At 35.8% G+C, this 16,875-nt stretch overlaps 1 protein-coding gene across 1 annotated transcript in view; it reads left to right on the top strand.

The window, feature by feature from the left end:
* The window catches only part of PSMD1 (proteasome 26S subunit, non-ATPase 1), a 93,566-nt gene that overhangs the window by 53,799 nt on the left and 22,892 nt on the right, over nt 1-16,875 (top strand). The window contains exons 17-18 of the mRNA XM_057745281.1: nt 5,729-5,843; nt 10,432-10,548. Coding sequence (XP_057601264.1) covers nt 5,729-5,843; nt 10,432-10,548 — 232 coding nt within the window. The remainder of the gene's footprint in view (nt 1-5,728; nt 5,844-10,431; nt 10,549-16,875) is intronic.

Here is a 16,875-nt window from a genome sequence, read left to right as displayed (position 1 = left end):
AAAAAAGAAATATTAAAGATAGGACTAGATTCCTAAGGTTTGGAGCAGGATCTGTGTGGTTTTGTTTTCATTGTGGTACTTTACATGTAGTAAATAGATAATTCAGTAAATACTAAACTGAGAGTAAAAAGCTACAGTAAAAACGGTAGTAAAAAACTACAGATAGCAGTAGTTTAGGATACAGAGTTTCATGGGACAAAAGTGTGTTTGGGAAATGAAACTTTTCTTCTTTTTCAGTTATTTTTCTGATAATATTTTATGTATCTTTTATATTGCGATGAAAACAAAATTCAAAATGTATAATATCTCCCCTCCTTTAATCTCTAATGGTATTCACTTCTTAAATTTTTATAAACTAGCCAAAAAATAGAATGTGTAATGTTGCTGAAATTCCCACAGCCTGTAGCTCCACTGTTGAATACAAATGCAGTTAGCAAATTTGTAATTGTCTGAGTAAATATGCTTTTAAATTTAACATATCAAAATGTAAATATCAGGAAAAGCTAAGTCATAGGTAACACATTCTTTGCTAATCAAAGTATTGAATTCCTTGCTTTCTAACTACACCCATCCAGTATAACAAAGTCTACTACTTTTTCTGTGACTTGACCATTTCTAGACATTTATTTTTCTAAATGTGTTCATGGAGACCTAGAGGTGAACTTTATTGCTGATCAGGGATTAGTCATTTAAATACTTAGTTATAAATGCTGATCCAAAGGCATTTTAATAAACCACCGGAATTATTTTGTGACATTTTCTTAAGAGAGAAATGTTTACATATAAAGCTAACATTCAAGGAATGTCAGAATTATCTAAAATAACTGAGAGAAAGCCTTATGAACTGTTATTAAAGAGTTAGTGTATTTTCTATTAATTTGCAGATTCTTTCTCCGTCTCGTGCCTTGCCGCCGCACTCCCCACCCCACCCCCCACCCCCAATTGTATCCCTGTGTGTATTTTAATGTGTTTTTTTGTCTTCTGTATTTCCTGTAAGTTGACAGTTAGATCTAGAGGCTTGGTCACATTCAGGTTCAAGTTTTCGCTCTTTCCTCTTCCTTTTTTGTTGTTGTTGTTTAATTTTTTGAATTTTTTATTAAGGAGGGGCTGGCCATGCACATAAGGAACGTCTAGTTTTTTTCATGATGTTAGCAGTCTTTGATAATGATGCTGATGTCCATTAATTCATTGCAAGTTGCACAATAGTGATGACATAATTTTATCATTTATTCATTTATTAGCTTAGTTTTAAAAATTGTATATATACCAACATGTATGTATATGTTTGGATAAAGATTAATGTGAGGAAGTTTTGCTTTTAGTGAATGTTTGCATTGCGATCGTTGCTTAGAAAAATTCTTTTGTCCTTTTAGAGCTGCCTCTTGAAAAATTAAAATAAACCTAGAATTATTATGATTTTATTGTACTCTTGAAGAAGTCTAAGCTACTTTATTAAAGAATTTGTCATTCCTTGTCTTAACAAATTTTCTGAAGAATGTGTCAGAGTTGAAACTATTATTAGACTGAGAAACGTAAAAGAATTTTTTATGTGCTTTGGAGTTTATAGCCTTCACAACCTATCTCAGTCTTTACGGTAATCAACTAGGTAAAGTTCTCTGTGTTAGGCTTCCAGGCAAAGCTCTGTATTTATGTTGGCAGGCAAAATTTTTTCTAAACCTCATGAAATTGTTAAAGCCCTATTGTGAGTATAATACTTTTAACAAATGGGGAATCATAAAATAAATGAAGTTTTAAGATACATTTAGGATAAGCTCTTTTTGAGTCACTTTTCCCTGGAATATTCTGTCCTGCTGCAGCTGAGGGGCAAGGTGGGTAAATTGTTCTCTGTACCATTAGCTCCCTGAAAAGTTGGTGGGGAAATCTAGAGGTAAGAACCCTGAGTATAACCAGCTTTCTGGGTTTAATATCCAGTTTGTTTCACATTGTTTTGAATGAACTTTTGGATGTGAGTTACCTTACCTTTAAAAAAAAAAAAAAAAAAGAGCCCAAACAACAGCATACGAGTAGCCAAATTCCTGGTTCTGACCCAAAGGCAATTTCTGGTTATGCATCTAGATTTTAGTAATTATAGTATTATAATTAAATATACTCTACCATGCCCCTAACTCTCCAGCATGAATAATGATGAAGCAGATATCATTTTATGCATGAAGCGATTAAGCCTCGGAGAGACTTAGTGTGATTACCATTCTATTAATAAATGGCTGTACTAGAGTTGGAATCCAGGCTTTTCTGATTCCAAGCCCATGTTCTCTCTGCCACAGCATATTGAAAACAAGAGGGAGAGGAGGCAGAGAGAGATCATTTAAGGAATTACTGTATTTCAAGTGAGAGATGATCAGGGCCTAAAACAAGCAGTGGAAACAGAAACAAGATTTAAAGGTTTCACTTGACTTGGCAGTTTGGGTGTGGGGAATGAGAGAAGAGAATGATTGAAAATGTGAGTTTCCTTGGTGTATAGATGAATAGTCATGGTGGAAAGAGAAGCAGTTTAGGGGAGGGGTGCCCTTTATTTCTCTTTCTGTACAGAATTCTGTGTATTGATTGAGGTGTTTGTGGACTTTAATGAAAGACATTCAGTAGATACTTCAGAATTCAGGATGCTGCTCAGATTATTTGGAGTCTGTTGGTAGGGAGTACAAGGGAATTAAAACAGAGGGAATACTCTTAATTCTTGTGTCATTATGTTAATCCTGTGGCATTTATTCTCTAATGAAAATATAAATTCATAGCTCTACCCAGGGAGAGGTATGGGGTTTACGTCCTCACCAAATTCCCACTACTATGGCCCAAACCCGTGTGCTTACAACAGTGTTTCTGCCTATGTACGCATAGTACTATATTTTTTCCTCTTCTAGGGAAGCTACATTAGAAAAAAAGACACCATATTCTTGAAAGCATTTTGGTTTATTAATATGATTTAATATTGAGGTTGCACAAAAATATTCAATAAAGAAACAGTAGTTGATAGTCTACGTATGTTTTTTTTTTAAAAAAGGAACGTGTGCAGTTTATGGTTGGATAATATGGCAATAACTTGTATGTATGCCCTTGCACAATTCCTGCTCTGTGGAAAGTTGTACAAATAGTAATGTTGGTAAGATGACTGTTAGCAACAAGCCAAGAAATTTTATTGAGACGACAGATCAGAACTTAGTTACCTGTTTCAGTGTTCACTTTTTAAAGTAGGCCTTCCGGAGCCCTCTATGTGGTCTGCCTGCTAGGAATTTCAAAGCACATAAAATTAAAAGATGCTCAATTAGCCCTTATGAAGAAACTCAGAGGTACCTGTTAACTCTCTCTTTTTTGATTATCTAGCTGAGTTAAAAACTTAAGTGAGGAGGGGAACAGGAAAGGGCCTGATATTTTTCCCAGTGATTAACCCTTAAAGGGCCTTGAACCTAGTAGAAAATACTTGTTGGTTAAGTCTCTAAATATATATTTAGTTTGGTTCCTTTTGTCTTTTATTAAGTAATAAAAATGATTTTATCTTTAGTACCTAGAACTGTGCTAATAATTTATGGGAAATAAAAAGTACAGAAGACACAGTCTCAACCCTTGGCCCTTGAGACATGTGCAGTCTTGAGTGGTTGTATTTATAATTTGTTAAATGATAAGATGTTTGAGTTTGCCAGAGGATTTGAGTATCAAATTATGGAAAGAACTTTTAAGCTCTTAGCCTAATGGGAGTGAAAAATAAAAGTTTAACAATGATGCTGTCAACTATAGTAATTCTCCAACAACCTCTTTGGGATGATATCATCTTTAACATTTTATTGTTATTTCGTAGGAATATTTCTCATTGATGAAATGTTCTGTAATGATGAACATTGATTTAAAACCTTCGATGATTGGTTCATTTTTAAAAGCCATAGAATTGTAAAGTGGAACAGAGCTTATGGAACTTCTAGTCCAATTCCTTCTTTTTTCAGTTGTGGAAAGGGACCCCAGAGCGTATGGTTAATTAAACCTTGTCTAAAATTATCCCAGCTGTTTAGAGACAAAGCAGGAGCTAGAACATGGGTTTTTTACTTCATGGCTTCCTCTTATATAACTTATTGTTATTTACCTCAGTACTCATTAACTGAAAGCATATGTGTTATTACTGTATTTTCAATTATTTGCTCATTTGTTTTTATATTATTCCTGCATTAATAGTCAAAAAATATTATCTCTAGTCACAGAAAAGAAAGTTTAAGTGATTTGCCTAATGTCACGTACTAAGAAATAAACAAAGCTAAGACTGGAACCCAGATCTTCGGTTTCCTAATACATTGCTTTCTTTACATCACCAAACTGTGTTTCTGTATTGTTGCCACTAGACTGTTTACAGATTCTTCATACTAGGAAGCTTCATCAAACTGAGAACATTTTCAAGAAAGAGTGATGGACTCTGTTGTAAGGAGAAGTTGGATTATTTCCCTTCCCTTACAGCAGAGTTACACCTTTTTTTTTTTTTTGAGGTATATTTGATGTATAATATATGTTTCAGATGTACAACATAGTTATTTAAAATTTTAAAAGATTATGTTCCGTATATAGTTACCATAAAATATTGGCTATATTCCCTGTGTTGTACCACATATCCTTGTAGCTTATTTATTTTATACATAGTAGTTTGTACTCTTAATCCCCTACCCCTATCTTGCCTCTCTCCACAAAGGCCACCTTTGTAGACGGTTTGCATAAGCTTGACTCTGCTCCATTTGAAATTTGAATTTACCATTCACCAGAGTTTGATGCTAGAGGACAATTTAAACATAGAATTATAGATTTGGATTGGTCTGTAGGTAATAACTGCTTTCATTCACAACAGGATACTTTTTTAAAAAAACTTTCTTTTGACGTAATATATGAATAGTCTTTTCTTTTTTAACTTTATTGAAGTGTAATATACATCTAAAAACATGCACATAGTCTACAGCTTGATAAATTTTCACAACTGAACACACCTGTGTAACCAGCACCTAGTTCAGCATCAGTACCAGCCTTCCAGAAACTTCCCTTACACACTCTTCTAGTTACTACACCCATCCTGCTTCCACTCAAGAGTAACCACCATAACAGGATAGCCTTTCAGAGATGAGATTAGATACTTCATTTGTCAAGGTTGTCCTCTTTTCTGTATTTGCTGCAGATATGAAGAGGATGAGAAAACAATTTCTCTATTCTTAGCAATACAAAAATAATTGCTGAAAACAAAAAAAAATCAGAATTTTTCTTATTAAGTCTTATTTACCAATTTAATATTCAGTCAGAATAATACTGGGAGATATAAATCTTTTGTGCAGCTTTGGAAACATCTTGGAGTCTCTGAGTGACTTTTGTCTTCTGAAACAAGACAGAGTAAGCAGGACTTACAAGAATGGATGTAGAGCAGTATTTTTCTCCCCCTCCCTCACCTCACCCCTGTTCCCCGTGGCTGTTCCCCACCCTGGAGGAGACACCAGGGAATGACTAATGCTGTGATGCAGAGCCGTGGTTGAGGGATCACTGATCCCTTTTTCTGTGCGTATATTCTCTGAATGTTGAAGGTATATTGCTAATAGCAATAATTAGAATTTTGTAGGAGACTTAATTCTGCAATTTGTGTGTTAAATATAACTGTTGTTTCCCATAACTTTCAAAAAATTGATTAAAATTCTTCCATCTTGATTTAAAATATGTTATCCATAACACTGTCTTTATTTTCTCTCTCTGTTATCAGGACCCCTGAACAGTGCCCCAGCGTTGTTTCTTTGTTGTCAGAGAGTTACAATCCTCACGTGCGTTATGGAGCTGCAATGGCCCTGGGCATCTGCTGTGCGGGTACAGGAAACAAGGTAAAGCCCAAAGCCAATGGGGTCAGTTCTTTTCTGGCGCCAGACTGTTTTCCCTAGCAGAAAAGTTTATGTAACAGCTGTAAAAATACAAATGTGGTGTGATCTGTAAGGCTTAACTTTCCTCACAAGTTAAGCTTCCCAGAACTTCCTCACTTTACTGTGCTGGATTGCTCAAAGCTGTTTAAGAACAAACCACCACATTACATAGATGGCTCTACTGGAAACAATGCTATTGAATTTTTTATGAAAGCATTGATTTCTTTGGAAAGAAGAAAAAATATTTTTTTCTTTGAAGAACTACTCTGGCCATTTTACATGTTTAATTTGCATAATTAGTATTGGAATTAAAATGGAAGTCAAAGTTCTTTTTTTTTCTGTTTGTTTTTTTAATTGGGATATGGTTGTTTTACAATGTTGTGTTAGTTTCTACTGTACAGCGAAGTAGAGTTCCCTGTGCTATACAGCAGGTTCTTATTAGTTATCTGTTTTATACATATTAGTGTATATATGTCACTCCCAATCTCCCAGTTCATCCCACCCCCACACCCACCCCCGAGAATGGAAGTCAAAGTTCTTATTTGAGGCCACCACAGTCAACTCAGTTTGATTTTGTGTGTGTGTCTTTTTTTTAAGCTTATACTTAACTGCTGTTTGCATGTTTCTTCCTCAAGAACATAATAGATAACCTGGTATTTGTTAAGCCCTTAAAAGTGACAACATTTAAAGAGTTGGGTTAGGCACATTGATGATTTGAAAACAGTTTGTCATAAAGAAATGCACCTATGCTTTAATAAGAAGTATTCTTGATTCACCAGCAATGACATAATCACCACATTTTGCCTTTCATATTACACATGAACACACCTTGGCCAGTTCCCCAAAAGGTGCACTTTTCTTTCAATAGCACACAGGTGTGTGTGTGTGTGTGTGTGTGTGTGAGAGAGAGAGAGAACAAGAACATGGTTATATTCCCAGTGTCTTTACATCAGAAAGGAGCCACTTTTTAAAAATCATCTCTTGGACTTCGCTGGTGGCTCAGTGGTTAAGAATCCGCCTGCCAATGCAGAGGGCACGGGTTCGATCCCTGGTCTGGGAGGATCCCACATGCTACGGAGCAACAAAGCCCATACGCCACAACTACTGAGCCTGTGCTCTAGTGCCTGTGAACCACAGTTACTGAGCCTGCATGCTACAACTGCTGAAGCCTGTGCACCTAGAGCCCACGCTCCACAGCAAGAGAAGCCACCGCAATGAGAAGCCCATGCACTGCAATGAAGAGTAGCCCCTGCTCGCTGCAACTAGAGAAAGCTCATGCGCGCAGCACTGAAGACCCAACGCAGCCAATACATACATACATACATACATACATACATACATACATACATACATACATACAGGGGGGAAAAGACTTGGCTTAGGCCTCATCTTTTAAAAAAAACAAAAATCATCTCTTGTCCAAACTAAAGTAAAGCAAAGCATAATTATTAGTTTATTGATTGATTCCAGGAATTAGATTTTAACTTGCTTGACTTTTTCTCTAATAAAGAATATTAATATTGGATACAGATAATTTTTTCTAGTCACAAAACATTATTGAAGCTAGGAATTAAAATAGGCATTTTCACTGTATGTGGAAAGAATTGTATAAAAATTTATAGAGAGACACACCCTTCCAATATTCTCATTCTGTCTCCTTAATCTGCTTTATTTTTCTTCAAAACACTTTTCACCACCTGACATATTTTTACACCTATTTATTTACTGTCTGTCTTCTCTCCACTGAAATGTAAGGTCCCTGAGAACAGAATGTTCACTGCTAAAACCTAAGGTCAGATCTGGCACATAGTAGAGTTTCAGTAAATATTTGTCAAATGAATGATAGAGGGAATATCATTTTAAGAATATGATGAACAAATTGGACATGGTCTCTGTCCTCACAGTTTTGTTTTTTAAGTATTTTCATTTCTTTTAGAGGAGAATTTCTTACATGAGAAAGTATCTTCAGTTTCATTAGAAAAGTGTGTGTATAAAATACAGTTTATAGGGACTTCCTAGGTGGCACAGTGGTTGGGAATGTGCCTGCCATTGCAGGGGACACGGGTTCAAGCCCTGCCCCAGGAAGATACTACATACCGTGGAGCAACTAAGCCCATGCGCCACAACTATTGAGCCTGTGCTCTAGAGCCCGTGAGCCACAGCTATTGAGCCCATGTGCCACAACTACTGAAGCCCACATACCTAGAGCCCATGCTCCTCAGTAAGAGACGCCATCTCAATGAGAAGCTCGCACACCACAATGAAGAGTAGCCGCCACTTGCCACAGCTAGAGAAAGCCTGCACAGCAATGAAGACCCAACACAGCCAATAAAAAAATAAATAAATAAATTTATAATAAAATACAGTTTATAGAAATTGGCCTTCATTGTTTTCTGGGACACATCTGTTCTATAAACAAAGGAAAAATATAGTTGGATGTTTTACTAAGTATTTTCTCCCTCAGGTCTTTAGTAGGCATTTATGTCAAGACCTCATAAGTTAAATGTAAATTAGATTTTTTTCTTTCCAGATTATGCTAAACATAATATGGTATCTAGGAGCAAATGTTCTTTGAGACACAGCATCTGACGAGTTAATTGAATGAAAATTTTTCATTACCCATACTAAACAAGTCTGCTTTATTTCTAGTTAGTTTGTATGATCTACGTATCAATACCTATCTGACTGAAGTTTGGCACTTTAATTTTGTTTCTTAAAAACCTGAAACACCTGTTCATTCTAAAATATATCTTTGAGGTTATATCACATACCTCAAAGGCCAAGTTAGTGTCTTTTAACTTATAAGTTGGAAATTTTGTTGTATTTTTATCATGATTACTTCAAAAATAGTATTGACAATATATGAGTAATATTTGAAAAACTTACTCTTAAACAGTGGCGCTACATTTTTCAGGGAAGTGAGAAGAAAAAATACACTTATCTGGTATTTGTATTATCTGTTAATTGCTCTGATTTTTTTTTAAATTTATTTTATTATTTATTGATTGATTGGCTGCATTGGGTCTTCATTGCTGCACACAGGCTTTCTCTAGTTGTGGCGAGAGGGGGCTACTCTTTGTTGAGTTGCATGGGCTTCTCATTGTGGTGGCTTCTCTTGTTGCGGAGCCAGGCTCTAGGTGCGCGGGCTTCAGTAGTTGCAGCTCGCAGGCTCTAGAGCGCAGGCTCAGTAGTTGTGACGCATGGACTTAGTTGCTCCCCAGCATGTGGGATCTTCCTGGTCCAGGGATCAAACCCATGTCCTCTGCATTGGCAGTCGGATTCTTAACCACTGCGGCATCAGAAAAATCCCTGATTTTTTTTTAAAATAATGAAGTTGACGTGTTAGGAAATCTAAAGTCATTCCCTGCCCCCCTAAAAAAAAGGATTCAATTTATTCTTCCTTTATTTGGCTTTGAAACAAAGGACATTTGAGGAATAACATACTGTATTAAAATAAGTTTGATAATCATATCAACTTATTGCTCTGTTCCTCCAGATTTGTACATACCTGAGGACCCTTGTAAGGGGCACTGAACAAAGGTCCTGCAGGGCGTTTAATAGAAGTTATATGAAACAAGAGTTCTTGGTCAAATACAATGAACAAATGTTGGGCTATACAAAGTTCTAGTGGTCTCTTTAATAAGGCTTCTTGAACCTTTTGTTATGATATGTACACTCCTGGAGCCCTTAGAGTGCTAGATACATTTTTGAATCTGCAAGAGGGAGTGATATATAGTAAGCAGAAACTCCCAAACTTCTTTAATCAAGGAATCCTATTTTCATAGAACTGACATTCTGAAAAATATGATATTGAGGAAATCCTGGTAAACATTTTGGAAAATCCCACCATATGTGGTCTTTTGAAGTATAAACATGGAATCAGTTCTAGTCCTATTTGATTTAATTTGTGTTGCCATTCTACTAGCAAGTAAAATGTTTTTCGTTTGGGGAGTTTTGTTTCTCTTTGTTTTTTTGTTTGTTTTTTTCTCTTTGTTTTTTGTTTGTTTCAATTTACATTTGATTTATTTAACTTTCTAAATTAGGTTTTGTAAAATCATCTTAAGATATTATCTTACCCTAGTGTTTGAAGGAATTTGGATACTTAGACTAGCCTAAGTTTGCTACACTTATGTGCTTTTTGGCAATTTACCTTACCCTTCTAGCTGTTTCTTTGTTTATAAAGATTGTTGTGTATTGCTGCTGCTGTTGTTGTTTTAGGATGAAGAAGATTATGTGGATAATATGTATAAAATACCTCCCACTGCACCTGGAAACTAATAGGTGTTTATCAAACATTAACCTCATTTTTTTACTTTCTTTTTGATCTCTTTTACCCCAAGACAGGAACACTTGTGTTGTATAAGCTTCCTTTTTACTTACCATCAATTACATTGAAACTTAAAGCATACTCAGTTCTGACTATTACATCCAAGTAATCTTAAATTAACTTGTGATTTCAATGTTAGATGAAAATATTGACTTAGAAAGACAGTAACTAATCTGAAAATTCAGCTATATGAACTTAATTAAAAGTTTTTTTTTATACTTTCAGGAAGCAATTAATTTGCTAGAACCAATGACAAATGACCCTGTGAACTATGTGAGGCAAGGCGCTCTCATAGCTTCAGCTCTCATCATGATCCAGCAGACTGAAATCACTTGTCCAAAGGTGAGCAAACAAAAAAATTCTCTAGAAGAGAGCTGGTTCAGGCTTTTCTCTAGTAGCTTATCTTCTTTTGAAGATATTTTTACCTCAATACAGTGAACACTGAACTCACAGGAAGTTAAGAGGTAGGAGAATGGGAAACTTTTAAGTATATAATACTCTTTGAATGCATTTTTTATAAATTTATGGTCATTTTGTTAACTGAACAACTGTGTAGCCATACTTGAAAAATTAGAACTCATAGGTTGACAGAGTAATAAAAATCAACGTTAATTTTTGCCTCCTGCTGTCCTTTTAAAATTTATTCAGTAGGATAACTTGTTGCTCTGATACAAGATACAGACTCAGTGATCTGTGATTTTTTCATCCATCTTTCTGAAGCAATAAAAAGTTCTACAGTAACTTTGTATAGTACATACAGTCTTAGTTTAGAAATGAGTTAGAATGTCATTGCCCTCATTGGAGATCCTTTGGTGGGGTTTCAAATGGCTCTAGAAAGGCTTTCTTTCTCCTTTGACCCACATCTGTCCACAGAAACACTCTTGCATATTTTGCCCTTCTTGTAGGTAGGAGTATAATAGGCTCTCAGTGCAGCTTTGCCTCCCTCTCCTTCTCTCTCCCCCTCCCTCTCTTCATCTCCCTCCCTCTCTCACTGCTTATGCCTCAGTCAGTAGCTAATGCCTCATAATTCGTATGTCAGATGTCAGTGCACAGTGACCACTGATCATATTAAGCTTACAACGTAGTCTCTGTAAAGCCCGTCTCTAGGCTTAGAGTTAGGGGGAAAGACGTAGAGCCCAGTTTTCCCCATAGAGAAATCCTTTTCACATATCCTTCTATTGATGCAATCCTGTCCTCATATATGCTGTGTGGATGACTCCATAACAAATTTTGAGGCATCTGTTTTAAAATTTCCTCATGATAGTCTCTGAGACCTCATTTCAGACTTTGGTATCTAATGTATCTTGGCACCTCAGCTAGAACTTGGCATTTTGTTGAGAAACAGAAAATGCATAGATCTTATTTACGTGTACTAAAAAGTACCGTGTTTGACATGTTTAATAGATGTATATAGCTTATACAGTAATTTCAGATCTTTTAATTCTTAATTTAAAGCTAGGGCATTTAACAACCTTGTATTAATTCTATTCCTGTATAAGAAGCAGTCAAAGAAATTGACAACAGAAAAAGCCACTGGCATACTGTCTTCTGCCTCATCAAGCAGATTCATTTTTAGCAAAGTAGATAGATCGGGGTGAGGGGGGTGTGGATTTTCAGAACTCATTGATTATTCTGTGGAACTGTTTAATAGATTTCCATTTCTGAACAGTTGCTGTCATTTTTGTTGCTGTCTTTTTTTTAATCCAGTCCTACTCTCAAAATCACTTTTAAGACTTGTAAACATTGGATTATTGCAAAAATAGAATCAAACTTCTCATCCTGTTTTAATCTTCTAGAATATAAGCATCTTTTCAAAAAGACCACATTTCTTTTTGGTTTTTGTTTTCAAATAGAGCACTTACAAGTAACTTTTGCAACTTTTATTTCTACTTTTGATCTTTCTTGAGCTTTATCAACTGGAGGTTATCTGACTGAGTAATGTCATTAAAGAAGGAAGTTTGGCCATGGAATGTACCTCCCCTAACAGTAATATATAGATATTTATTCACTTTGACCTCACATGTTGCTTTCATATTATATGTATTGTGAACATAACAAATGTTTTGCCATCTTTTCATTCTCAGTATAACATTTCATTGCTTTTATAGCCATAAGCTCTGTGCCAACTATGGCAGAGTACTTTGGAATGAGGGTAGGGTTAGGTTAGGGTAGGCTGTATAGTTTTAAAAAGTCTTCAACTATTTATTCCAATAAGTAAGTAAAACTTTTTCATAGAAAAAGTGAAAACAAATACAGCAATTTAAATAATTAGTATTTTGTAATCATTCCATAAACTTTTTTTGAACCAAGTCTTAGCTGATGTGAATATGTGGGATACACTGCATCTTCACATTGTATCAGAATCTTGGATATTGATTAAGAATGTTAAAATGAAGTTATAGCTGGTAGCCTGTGCCATTGAAATAAACTCAGAGGGGAAAGTTAAATGTGTACCCCAATGATTACAAAAGCAAAACTGTATAGGACAAATGTTCTTTCTGGAATCACTATCCCTTAGAGTGAAATTGTTACTCAGTTGATGCGTCCTTAAAGTTTAAGTTATGTTTCATTGTTTTCTGCTCTTAAGCACATGATCAAGAGCTTTGTAGACTATAGTTTATATCATCTCTCTCTTATATGATAATTGCTAAGAAGACAACATTCTGGGAATTCCCTGGCGGTCCAATGGTTAGGACTCTGTGCTTCCACTGCAGGGGGCACAGGTTCAATCCCTGGTCGGGGAACTAAGATCCAACAAGCCACATGGCGAGGCCAAAAAAAAAAAATTGATATTCTTTTGAGGTGGTATGTGATATTGCTGAAAAGAAAAAGCTGTTAACAAGCTTGAAGAGAAGTAAGTTCTCAAGGTTACAGAGTCCTAGTCACAAGTTATAAACCAGTCCATGAAATGAAGTGAAAAAACCTTGAAATCAAAGATCAAGTGTTAATTTCATCAAGATTCTAACCCTCTCCTCAAAAGAATCCAAAAGGGATATGTCTCAAATTTTTGTGAAATTCTTGATGGAAATTTCCAAAGAGAATGTTTTTTATGTGATCACGATCTACATCACAGCCTTTTACAGAATGCTGTCTTTTAACACTAAGCTCTACACATTGTGATCTTAGTTTAACTAACCCTAGTACACCTTTGATTTGCTTCCGCCCTTTTCTTGCTCACTAACTTTCACAAACAGACCCAGGACATGCATACACCCTTGGGTGATTACAAACCCATTTGGAAAGCTCTTAGACCAGAGGTTCAGAACCATTTAACTTGAATACATTTCTTTTATAGGTCCTTGGAGTTATTTTGTCTCCAGAACCCAACTCTTTATAAAGGATCTATCTTCTGTTTTTCTTATTAAATAAACTCCACTGTTAGCAGTTATTTGAACATGTATGTAACAAGTATCATATATAGAATCAGATAAAAATATTAAAGTGTAAGAATAGGATCTTGTGCTCCTCCTTGCCTAATATCATCTGGCCTAAGGCCTGCTACAAGGAAACTTCTCCCACCACTGACATGTACCCTTTTTGGAAGTGGGATCATATTTGGCCAAGTTTGATCAGCTTTTGCAGTGTTAAAATAAATCAGCATGAACTTTTATATTATGAGGTTTTATTTTACAGCATCACATTTGTAAATAGTAATCTATATTACCATACTGTTGCCTTAAGTAAGATAGGGACTTAGACCCTAAAGGTGTTGGTGTTAATATAAAGAAAAGAGACAACCAACTACCATAAACAAAATAATACTAATAAAGTTGAGGAGGGAGCTAAAAACATTATTTGGGATATTGATAGTGGAGAAATCATAATAGCATTGCCAGGAATATCTTGAAAAAGAATAATTTTCACTTTAGGCATGTTAAGTTTGAGATTATAGCAAGTCAATTGGAGATAATATGACAGCATAGGGAAAAAATCAGAACTAAGGAAAGAGATGGGAGCCAGCTCAGATAAATTATGTAAGTCCATGGCCCTTTATCTGCAATTTCAAATTCCAGAAAGGTCTGAAAACTAAGAGTTTTGTTTGTTTTTAAGGACTCATTTGGCTGTAAAATCTGACCCAATGTGAACTCATTTATAGCCTTTATCCCATTTAGTAAATATTTAGTCATTTTGCTGCTTCATAAATATTAATTTGGCTGATTATGGGATACTACCCCCACACTCCACTGAGAGTATTGCATAATTTATGGTGTATGCACCATGTTACCTTTCTAAATTCTGTATTTCTAAATTCTGAATTCCAAAATTCACCTGGCCTGAGGAATTTCGTGGGAGGAATTATAGACCTAGTTGAAGTCATAAGAGCTTATGTAATGTCACAAAAGGAGAAAAGGGGAAAAAAAAACTCCAAAACTGATGCCTGATATACAGCTTCATTTCTAAATCCATGAAAATAGAAGAAAAAAAAAAATAGAAAGGAAGAAGCATACCTAGGTGATAAGTAACCACAGAAAAGACCCTTATGGAACTTTATTCCCTTCTCCCAATCCTTTATTTTTCTCTCTGACATGTAAGTATGGTTTTTGTTTTTTTCCAACAGTATAAGGTGTCTAGAGTTAAAAACATGAAGAATGTTTAAAATGCAGGAATTTGGAGAAGGTAGATTTCAGATAATCAGGCACAGCAGAATGCATGGATCACAGCATTGTCTGAAATTTAATTGTCTTTTCTGTGAGATTATCGTAATATAAAATTGGAAGTTAATATGATTTTTTCTCCTACAAATTCTGATTTGTTTTATGTAGGGGCCATACTATTCATACCTATGAAATTGAGTCAGAATATCATGATCCCGAGCCATGACTGCAATTAGTTGTTTGTGATCACAAACAAGCCAGTCATTTTACCTATGTTACTTCCATTTTCACATCTGTAAAATGGGGGGAGTAGAACAAATGGTCTCAAAGTTGCCTTCCAAATTTAAGATACTATCCTAACCAACTAATATGATAATTCTTTATGAAGAATCATAATAATGAAGATTGGTACTGCTGCATAAGTAATAAAATGTGAGGAAAAAAATTTTTTTTATAAATTTATTTATTTTATTGGCTGTGTTGGGTCTTCATTGCTGCACACGGGCTTTCTCTAGTTGCGGCGAGTGGGGCTACTCTTCCTCGTGGTTCATGGGCTACTCATTGCAGTGGCCTCTCTTGTTGCAGAGCATGAGCTCCAGGCGCGTGGGCTTCAGTAGTTGTGGCACATGGGCTCAATAATTATGGCTCACGGGCTCTAGAGCACAGGCTCAATAGTTGTGGCACATGGGCTTAGTTGCTCCACGGCATGTGGTATCTTCCTGGAGCAGGGATCGAACCCATGTGCCCTGCATTGGCAGGCAGATTCTTACCACTGCGCCACCTAGGAAGTCCGAAAATTTTTTAAATGATGAACAAAAACTAGCTTTTTAAAGTACTAATCTATTTAATATCAATTGGATAAATCCATTATGTATTAACATTTTTTTTTCCCTAAAATTTTGTTTGTTTGTTTGTTTTGGTTTTGGTTTTGGTTTTTTGCTGCTTTGGGTCTTCCTTGCTGTACAAGGGCTTTCTCTCTAGTCTACTCTTTGTTGCAGTGCACAGGCTTCTCAGTGTGGGCAGCTTCTCTTGTTGCGGAGCACACGCAGGCTTCAGTAGTTACGGCGCATGGGCTTAGTTGCTCTGCAGCATGTGGGATCTTCCTGGACCTGGGACTGAACCTGTGTCCCCTGCATTGGCAGGCGGATTCTTAACCACTGCTCCGCCAGGGAAGTGCCTGCATTGATTTTTTTAATTCCATTTTTCAGTTTCACCAAATGTTGTCCTATTTTGGGGGGGTGTGATTTTAAATTCTTCCTTATAATGTACATACAGTGCTTTTTGTCCAGTGTTTCTTTTTGTAAGTTCATGAACTATTTCATAAACCATTAGCACATGAAATTTCCATTCTATATAAGGTAATGTAAGTGTTCATCTAAAATAAGTTCAGAATCAAAGGAATTTGACCTGTTGAACCAGAGTAAAAGCATCAAACCTTAGGATTTTTAAAACTAGAAGGGAATTTTGTGATGATCTCATCATGCAGGGTTTTATAGTTAGAGAAAGTGAGATGTAGAGAAGTGAGTGGCTTGCAAATGGTCATGTGCTGGATAGTGGCAGAATTAGTTCATTGTTTTCCCCATCACATTCTATTGCTGCCTGTGAGTAAGAGTGAGAACCATTTTAAGGAATATCATTTTGTTAGCAGTATTTTGGTTGCAGAGATAATAGTCACTGAGGAATGGTAGATTCTGCTCTGATATGATAAGACAGCTAGTCTTACTGAATTATAAAATACCTTTTACACATCACTGTCCATGTATATTACTTCATATAATTCTTACAACAGCCATGTAGGTGTTATAATCCCTGTAGAGATGAAGAAACTGAGACTCAGAAAAGCTAAGTAACTTACCCAAACAGCTTATTAGAGCAGAGGTATTTATAAGCCAGTGTTGTCTGATCTTATATTACTCTGCACTGTAATACAGTGCGACCTCCCCGACCAAGATAAATGAAAAGGGGAAGAGATTCTGAAAGAATGTATAATACAGATAAAATCCTTATATTAGGAAACTCAAATTCAATATTTTCTGCTTTGGGCAGATTTGGGGAGCTCCATGATCATATGCTT

Source organism: Hippopotamus amphibius, chromosome 8 (assembly GCF_030028045.1).
Source record: "Hippopotamus amphibius kiboko isolate mHipAmp2 chromosome 8, mHipAmp2.hap2, whole genome shotgun sequence".
Taxonomy (NCBI): Eukaryota; Metazoa; Chordata; class Mammalia; order Artiodactyla; family Hippopotamidae; genus Hippopotamus; species Hippopotamus amphibius.
Note: the sequence above shows the minus strand (reverse complement) of the source record. Positions and strands in the feature narration are given on the sequence as shown.